At 54.0% G+C, this 9574-nt stretch overlaps 1 protein-coding gene across 1 annotated transcript; it reads left to right on the top strand.

Annotated features, from left to right (window-relative positions):
* The first annotated feature begins 3154 nt into the window (after window positions 1–3154).
* LOC119353646 (glycine-rich cell wall structural protein 2-like) lies at window positions 3155–4324 on the top strand. Its single transcript, XM_037620288.1, has one exon. It carries the CDS (start codon window positions 3210–3212, stop codon window positions 4089–4091), a length of 882 nt encoding a protein of 293 aa, XP_037476185.1. The 5' UTR covers window positions 3155–3209; the 3' UTR covers window positions 4092–4324.
* The last annotated feature ends 5250 nt before the right edge of the window (window positions 4325–9574 follow it).

The following is a 9574-nucleotide window of genomic DNA, read 5'->3' as shown; positions in this document are numbered from 1 at the left end:
TAGAGGCATACTAGGGACACTCTGTTTGTCTATGTATTCACACATGTACTAAATTTCCGGTTAATACAATTCTAGCATGAATAATAAACATTTATCATGATATAAGGAAATATAAATAACAACTTTATTATTGCCTCCAGGGCATATTTCCTTCAATAGCGTCATCTTGGTGGTCGTGGCTATGTGCTTTGTCGGCCTTGTCGCCCCAAGTGGTTTCAAACCCGGTGACAACGAGGTGGAAGCTGAGAGGAGGCTGAGGACCTGATTGTGATTCAATGTCTCGGATTGGGGTCCTTCTTGCAAAGCCAGGGACTTGCTTGTAATTTCTAGTGTATGTTGGGTCCAATTGTAACCATAGTTTTAATATGATTTTATGAATAAAGTTTTGGGATCCTTCGGGATCCCTCTCTTTGTAATTTTTACCTTCTCTACACTAAAATCTGCATCTGCATCTTGTTAGTTCCCATCTTGGATCCCAACATGATGTTAAAGCTGAATGCCTATGTATATAGTGCAACACTGAGACCACATAGGTCTAAAGATGACCACTAAACCAGCATATATAGAAAATATGCAGATGGCAGCAAGCCCACACCAAAAAGTCATTTTCTCCAAATCTATGGCTACTTTTAAAAGCATATTGAAAGTGGAGGGTGTAACAAATAGTGATGATCACAACTTTTCACATTAGCTAGTCATTCTGTTTTCTCTGACTATTGATGCAGTGTAGGTAGATTGTTATGAAGGAGCTACAGAAAACTCCATCAAGAAAATGTCAAGAAACTTATGATGATTGTAACCTAGATTAAGCTTAACTAGAAACTACGTAATTTGTAACAGTGGTAAGGGTTTGCTGCATGATTCATGCTCATTAACAAAGCTAGCTTTGGTAAGGTTTCGCTTTGAATATGCTACACGGTTCAACACAACGCGCGAGATGTGACTACTACTTAGAGAGCATTCCTATTCCCGCCCCGATGGTGCGAATAGCGTTGTCAGAGGATGTGTGGAGGTGTGTCTCCGTTCGATCTCGTGAGATTCGGTCGGTGCTGATCTTCTGTGGATCTACTTGGATCCAGTTTTTGTTCGTCTTCGTTCGTGTGATTACAGGTTTGATCTTTACGATCTACAACTCTCTTCAACGGCGATGGTTGCTGTTCTGGTCCTTTGGGACCTTAGTACAATGACTTTCCGACTGTCTACTACAAGTCTACAACAAAATTTGCCCGGCTCCGGTGAGGGAGGGGCGATGACGGCGGCGCACCTTCGGCTCGCTCCAGTGCTTGTAGTCGTCGCTAGGTGGTCCATAGTCCTGGTTGTAATTTTTATTACCACTTGTGTTCTCTCTACTTTCATGATTGATGAATAGATTAAGAATTTCTCTCGTAAAAATAAATAAAAATAAAAATATAATTCGCGCTAATGTTTGGAAGGAAAGGGTAATATTGTAGTAGTGTCCTAGTAGCACTCATGTATCTTAGACCTTTTATATGATGTGGGGATGAGCGTTCATAGTCAGACTCTATGGATGTAGCCATATTGATGAATCTTGTTAACTCTGTGTCGTTCCTCGTGTGAGTGCTAGGTCCTTGAATGATCGATGATGTGTCTTGTATTATTCTAATAGGTGAGAATCACCGAGAGAGAAAGATTGACATGACATAGAAGGAGGGTTCCAGCCATAGAGCACGGAAGTAAGGCCACACATTTCATCGATGGTAGTGTGTAGAGCTGCAACGATGGAGGGGCAATGGATTAACCACATCTCCGGTAATGGAAACATGCTAATCTACCTATATCCATCATAAAATATTAAAGATCGGATCCCGTCAATTAGAGCAACTACAATAGAGTTGAGTGAGCGGGCTATAAGAAATAAACTAATATATTTCTGCTTAGTTGGAGAAAAAAAAGAAGAAGAGAAAAGGTAAACGAGCTCTTCACAACTTTAGCACGTGCTCTAGACACTTTGTAAAAATGAAGGGTAGGCCACATAATAAAAAAATAATACACTCTTTTAATCTAGTATTATACATGTTAGCTATAAAATGGACCGTAGATAACATGACACTGATTTTTAGCCAGCAGCTGGCTATACTATTAACCATGCTTAAGATGGCCTGCTAGTTAAGATGGCAGCTGGAGAATCGAATACGAAGTCCTAAGCCTCGGGTAGGTCAACTCTCGGCATTTGCGTCGCCATAACGATCCCAAATATAGCAATAGCATACTCCAAGTGTGTTCCTGTCTGTATATTACAGTACGTGGTCTAATTTCTGAACTTCGAGGACGCGTTAAACCCTAGGTCGCCGCTAGCTGTATCACTAGCTTTAAACCCTAAGAGTAGTATGCAATTAATCTAGGTCAACACTCTCCTTCGCCGTCTACCATAAGATTACTCACCTAGTGGCTATAGCTAGGGGCTAAGCTGGAGCCTTTCTCAAACTGCATCACCGACGATGGACGACGAAGAACGACGTCAGATGGGCGGTCAGAGCTCGGCTCCATCTTCCGCATACCAAGCTCATGTGATTCTACGAGTACCAGTGTTAATGTAATGCATGAACCTTACGGTTAGGGAAGTCACTACTTAAGCAAAAACATTACATCATTTTCTGTTGGTAATTAACAGTAAACACATGCCTTACGTACGGTAAGTGTACTTGCTGTACGTATCTTGTTTTTCTCTATATATCCGCGGTGTTCATGATTCATAATGGTCAAGTGGCATTCATTAAGTGCAATGTCAAAGGATTCCCTGTGATCCACGGCTTCCAGTTCATGCGTGCGTATCGAGTAAAGGCAAGTCGCGTTCTTTCATGTGGTGGAGAGAAAATAATTACAGTAGTTAATCTGTCTGTCAGGAGATGGAATCTCAATCAAGCGTCAGTATACGTATCTTCTGACCCTTCTACAGCTGACCAGTTCTCACCAATTAATTACCGATTAAAGAAAGATATGCACAGATTTGCATGATCGATGAATGCAGTGGCAGTGCAATCAACGATGCATGCTACTGTGATTAGTGAACTTCTCATGGGATCACTCATTCAGTTCACAACCCAAAGCTCGCGCGCCTTCTGCGTGTAAGATCCAACACTCATCATCCATGCATCACCCATGCACCGGTTCCACTACTATATAAACCCACGCAGCCCTCTCTTCTTTCAACACCCAACCCATCTCACACTACACCGAGCTCACTCACAATGGCTACTAGCACTAAGCTTGTAGCTCTTGGCTTTGTTGTTCTCGTGAGCATTGGGTTCACCAATGCTTCGAGGATGCTCGCTAGCTCTTCCAGTTCTGGAGGTGGAAGCGGGGGAGGCGGAGGTGGCTCGTCGAATGGGACTGGGAGTGGATGGGGCCATGGGGCCGGAGGAGGTGGTGGCTTGGGATATGGCGAGAGTGGTGAAGATGCCAATAACAAGTATAACTTTGCCAAGGGAGCTGGTGGAGGAGGGGGGAATGGTGCTGGCGGTGGTTCTCAAGGCGGATCCGGATCCGGTTCCGGCTCTGGCGGTGGCAACGGTGTTGGTTCGAGTGGCTCGGCGTCAGCCCCTAGCGGCAGTGGGTACGCCAACGCTGATGGTCAGGGTGGGGGTGGGGGTGCAGGTGGCGGTGCAAATGGGTCAAGCGGATCTGGAGCTGGAAGTGGTGCTGGCAAAGGAGAAGCTGAGAGTGGCATAGCAATTGCCCCGTCTGTAGCTCCTTCCGCTGGTGGTGTCAGCTACTCTGATGCTGGAGGTGCTGGCACTGGCGGTGGTGGTGGCGACGGTGGAAGTGGAGGTGGTAATGGTGCTGGAGGTGGACAGGCCGCCAGCGATGACACTACTGGAGGCAATGCCAGTGGAAGTGGCAGCGGCAACGGTGGTGGCCAAGGTGGAGGTGTAGCTCAAGGTCCAAGCATGGGAGTTGGTTCTGGCTCTGGCATTGGGGGCGGACAGACTGGTAGCACTGGTTCCTATGGTCAAGGCTATGCCACCGGAACCGGTGCTGGAATGGGTGGCGGCGGTGGTGGCAGCAACAATGGTGGGTTCGGCAACGGTGGAGGTAGCGGATCTGGATCCGGCAGTGCCGGATACCCCTAAATTTCCTTTTCGAACAAGCTAGAATCGGAGCCCATCACACATTTCTAGTCTCTTCATTTCACTATTCCACGTCATTTGTGTTTCTTTTCATTCGTAGAGTTTTCACTAGGCGCCTCCTAATAAAGGGCTCCATGATTCCAGTGGATGTATTAAGTAGTTAGTGGAGCAATCTACTAACACGTAATCGCTACCTACGTACGAATACGTTATGTTATGATTTCTGATATGTTTCGTTGTTAGTGTGAGTGCTTGGTTACTCCTTCCGAAGCAATATGCCTAGCTAAGGTTGTCTAAAAACAAAGCTAATGGTTATTCTGGTTGCCTCTAATTTCCTTCTCTGTTAGGGATGGTGGCTGGTTTGGCTAGCGTGGAGTACGTGGCCGTTTTTATGAGAAACGTAAGAAGAAGAAAAAAAGAGAGGACAAAGTGCACAATTACACAGACCCAAAGACCAAAGCACTAGTAGCCCGTGGACGATAATTTAGGCATGCATGTAGGCTCGACGACCTTGCAAAGATCTATATCCGGGTTTTTTTTACATACGGCCTTGATCCAGTTTTTTTTTTTTGGCGGGGAAAAAGGAATTTATTCCTTAGGTAATAGGGCTATAATGAACTGGCAAGAGTTTCTCAATACAAGACGAACCTTTTTTTAAGCCAAACAGCAGTACACGGCTCAGTATGGTTGTAATTAGCCAGACAATCTGCTACCTTATTCTAAAATCTAGTGAGCTTTTAGGGAATAAACTCCCGTTCAACACACGAGGCATATGCATACTCCGGTCCTGAAATAAGACAACAGAGAGAGGAGGATGGCGACCGCGTGCTCTGGCGATTGCGTGGGCGACCCGCGCCCGCCCGTGGCAGCCGCCGCCTCCGCCGGCGCCTCTAGCCCCTGCTCTGCTCCGGTCTCCGCGGCCCCTCCATCCCCGCCGACGCCGGCCACCCCGCTTGAGCCTTCGCCCCGCTCGCCTGCTCCTGTCCCCGCCCCCCGCGTCTGCTGGGCCGATCTCGTCAATGAGGAGCCGCTGCCCTCCCCCGTTGGCCACCCCCCGCCTCCTACCACCGCTCCCCGTCGCACCGTGTGGCCCAGCCGGGCCGGTGGCTCAGCCCCGCATGTGAGGGGCTCTGCTGCTGGCACGCGGCAGCAGCAGTCGCCGACGCCGCCCTCGAGCTCGACTCGGGCGGAGGGGATGCAAGGCACGGTCTTGCGGAGTGGTGGGGCTCGCCGCCGGCGGGCTCGGACCTAGGGCGTGGTGGGGCGCTCCGACCGGGGCGCCAGCAGCTCGTCTTGGCTTCATCCGGTGGCCGCTCTGTGCCCGGTGTTGCCCTCGACACCGCCGACGGCTGGCCTTGGCCCTTCCCCCGCGGCCCCGTTCGTGCGTTCCTCGCCCTTACGGCCGTTCATCGCCGCCTTTGGGTCCTCCTCGCTTCGTTTTCGATTGCCCTGTCCCCTGCTCTGCCCCTGGCCTACCCATTCTGGTGACTCACCGGCGGCGGCGGCGGCAAAGTCCCGACCCTCGGGGGAAACCCTACAGGTCTCGGGCTCCCTCCGCGCTCTGGGCCGTGCCTCGCTTTCTCGGGGCATCCTGGGCCCCGGCCCAGCCCAAACGCGGCTCCCCCCAGTTGGGCCTCAGTCGCCTCGGCTGGACCGGCCCGTGGATTCTGGGCCATCCCCATTCCCTAGGCCCATGCCGCCGGTGGCCTCGATTTGGCTCCCTCGGGGCTTCCCGTCTACCCCTGTTTCTCCTGCCACCGCCTCCCCCAACCCAACCCTCCCTACCCTGCTTCCAGCTCGTCGTGCCGCCCTCTCCTCCCTCCCGTCCGGTCTCCGCCGCGGTGCCTCCCCCGCCCCTCCTCCCTCCCCGCGGCCGGCCATGCCCCGTGAATGGGACGACGGCGCGGCCCGGCACAAGCGACGTGCCGAAGACCGACGCGACTCCTCCCGCCCGTCTCCCGATTCACTTCGCCGGGAGGAAGAGCTCCGACGGGAGCTGTAGGAAATCCGCGAGGGCCGCCGCGTCGACCGGCGCTCCCCGACCCACCGTGACGCCCGGGGCCGATCCCGCCCCTCGCCCTGTGGCGTCGGGTGACTGGCGCGCCCGGTGTCGCTCTCCGTCCCTGCCCCCACGTCATGGCCGCAGCCCCTCCCCGACCCTGTCGGCACGCCCTCCTTCTCCGCGTGCTCAGGCTCCGCCATCAACTCCCGCTGCTCGGAAGTATGTACCACCTCACGCGGCCGCCTCTTCGACCCCGCCCACCGCTACCAACCCGGGCGGTGGCCCTTCCCGCAGTCGCCAAGGACCGGCCAAGAAGAAGAAGCGTCGTAGCACGGGCCGTGGCATCCAGCCCACGCTCCCCCGCCGGCCCGGGCACTTCCTCCACCCCGGGCCCCGTCTCTAACCTCCCTCGCCCCTGCTTCAACTGCGGGGTGGCGGGTCACTCGCAAGTCAACTGCGTCAACCCCCACTGCTGCTACCTCTGCAAGGACCCCGGTCATCCAGCCATCCTGTGCCCGGATAGACCGGTCACGTCGGAGCTCATGATGTACTGCCACAACATCGAGGGGCTGGGCTTCTTCCACCTCGAGGTCCCCGACATCCCGCCTCCCACCCCCTCCCTGCAGGTCGTGGTCACTGTGGTCGATGGGGTGGCCTCGCCGGAGATGATTGAGGCCGAGCTCAACCACCTCTATCGCTGCTAATGGGACTGGGTGGTCACCCATGCCGCGGGCCACATCTTCACCGTGGTATTCCCCGACGCCGTCAGCTACGAATACGCCACCCATAGTAGCTGGATCACCCTCGCCCTCAATCAGCTTGTCATCGAAATCTTCGAGCCGATCCTTGATGCGACGGCGGTGGCCGTCCTCGACACCGCCTGGATTCTCGTGGCCGGCCTCCCCGACATTGCCCGGTCGGAGCCGGTCATCAGCCAGATGTCTCGGATCCTTGGCAAGGTGGTGGTGGTGGACGAGCTCTCCCTCCGCAAAGAGGAGGAGGTCCGGGTTAAGGTCAAATGCCTGGACTCCTCCAAGCTCCGTGCCATCGTGCGTGTGTTCTTCAACGACCAAGGTTTCGACCTTCGGATCGCCCCCGAGCCTCCCAATCACATCGGCCGCCCGCGCTTCTTCAATGATGGCCCGCCCGGTGCCAACCCGGGGGCCGATGGGGACTATCGTGGTCGCCGCCGCCCTCATGTCCACCGCTCCGAGGACGAGAGGGGCTCGGACGACTCGGCCTCCTGCTCCCCGGCCGCCGGGGGCCACGCGAGCCAGGCTGCTTTCAGGCCGCTCTCCTTCTCGACGGCTCCTTTGGAGGTGTCGCTGGACCCGGCGGCCGAGACCTCAGAGGCTAGTGATGCCTCCAGCGCCGGTCTGGTCGTCTGCCCCGCCTCCTCTCCCTGTTCCCCCGCGATCCCGCCCGTGATGCTCCTGGCTGCGATGCCGCCTCCCGACTTGGCCTCGCCGGACCTTCCTCTCGCGGCATCTCCCGTGGCCATGCTCACGGCCATGGCTACGCCGCCCACGCCTGCTCCGATGGCTCCCCCGCGGCTGCCCTGCCTCCCCCGCCCCGCTGGCGCCACTACCGCCGATGGACCCGGCGCCCCTCGCCCCCGCACTGGCGCTGCCTGCGACATGCTCGTCCTCGACCTCGCTGCTCCCTCACTTCACCGGACCGATGTTCCAACTCCTCCCCACGGATGTCCCCAGCGTGGATGGGGAGACTCGGGTGACCACGGCCGTGGCCCCCCAGCCTCCCCCTCTGCGGTCCGTGGCCTACACCTGCCGCGCCCGGTCTGCCTCCTCCCCAGTGACTGCCTCCCGTCGGAGCGCTTGCCTCGACGCGGCGCGCCCCGAGGATGGCCTGGTCCTGCCCATTTGTGCTCGGGCGAAGCTCCGTGCTGCGGCTCGGAACCTGGAGCCAGGTACACCCGCAGTCCCTCCTCTGCTACAACTTGCTCGTTCTCTGCTCTCGAGTCTGCCCCTCTTGGTCATCTTCTGAAGGCCGCAACCGATTCCGGATCATCTTCAGGGGGAGGTGGCTCCTCCCCTAGTTCAGATCGAGGCCATTAGGGCCCGTGAGATTCTCGACGGTAGACTAGCGGAAGCCCGTGCGGCTCTGCTCTCACCCTCGCCCCTGCGCCTGCCGAGGAGGCCCCCACCCCGGCCCCACCTCGGAGGACCGGTGGCCTCCTCCCGCTAGCTGCCGCCGACCTTCATGGTCGCACCCGGTCTCGGATCGCCGCCCTCCGCGCCCAAAGTGCTTCCCGTGTCCTGGGGTCAAGAAGCCCCCCAATGGATGCCTGATGCGCGCCCTCTTCTGAAACATCCGCGGTTTCGGCCATGATGGCCGGTGCCGCCAACTCGTTGAGTACATGCGTGAGGAACACATTGACATCGTCACCATCCAAGAAACCATGTGCACTGAGTTCTCCCTCCCCGAGCTCGATTGTCTTAGCTCCCACCTCTTCGCCTGGCATTGGCTCCCTTCTAGTGGGAGCACTGGCCATTCCGGTGGCATCCTGTTAGGTGTTAAGGATGCCACCTTCGAGGTGAGAAGCATGGACCGAGGTCAGTTCTTCGTTAGTATGCAGGGGCGGAGCCAGGATTTGAGTATGAGGGGGGCGAAGAGGCCAATACCAAGAAATCGTATATAACATATATAAAAGGCGATTATAGACGTCTTTTAGATATATATCACCGGGATCAAATTGCAATGACATATACTCCCTCTGTTTCTTTATCTAAGGTGCATTTTTTATAATTCAAAAGAAAATGACACTTTTATTACTATAAAAATAACTCTAGACGGCAAAACATATCAAACAAATCAACAGTATCACTCTCGGAATATATAGCAAACTGAAAAGTAAATATTAGAACTTTATCTTGACGTATAGTTGTTATATAAATTTAAACATTGTAGTAAGAAATGTAACAATAACATTACCTAGTAATTTGCATAGTCTAGTTGTATGTTGGATATACCTTCAGATTTGGTCTAGCTATGACAATATGAGTCATGGGACTGGATAGTATAGGATTTGATACTGACCGAGAAGCAACAACTGCTTCATTGGGATGAGCCGGTGATGACGGTTGGAGGAGACACAAGAACGAAAGGGCAGAGCTTCCTTATGTGGCTGATGGCAACGCGGAAATGCCCTAGCGCGCGCAGGCGATCGATCCCAAAATCAAAACAGAAATACTAACAATTAGACTAAGGTTTGGATTCATAAAAAGAAATTACTGCCAATAGCTACAATCAGATGCGGAGTATTATTGATATACACTACTACCTACTTGTATCCATAGGCTGGCCTCCTGGCGCGTAGTTGTATAGCATTGTGGTGAGCGACGACGGCGACCATCTACAGTGCGATTGATCTGATCGATAGCATTAGGGCTAGGACCTGGCTCGACCAGCAAAACAATTAAACACATGAGACAGACCACGATCGTACATGGGCTACTGGGCTGAG

The sequence above is a fragment of the Triticum dicoccoides genome, chromosome 2A (genome assembly GCF_002162155.2).
Source record: "Triticum dicoccoides isolate Atlit2015 ecotype Zavitan chromosome 2A, WEW_v2.0, whole genome shotgun sequence".
In the NCBI taxonomy this organism is placed as follows: Eukaryota; Viridiplantae; Streptophyta; class Magnoliopsida; order Poales; family Poaceae; genus Triticum; species Triticum dicoccoides.
Note: the sequence above shows the minus strand (reverse complement) of the source record. Positions and strands in the feature narration are given on the sequence as shown.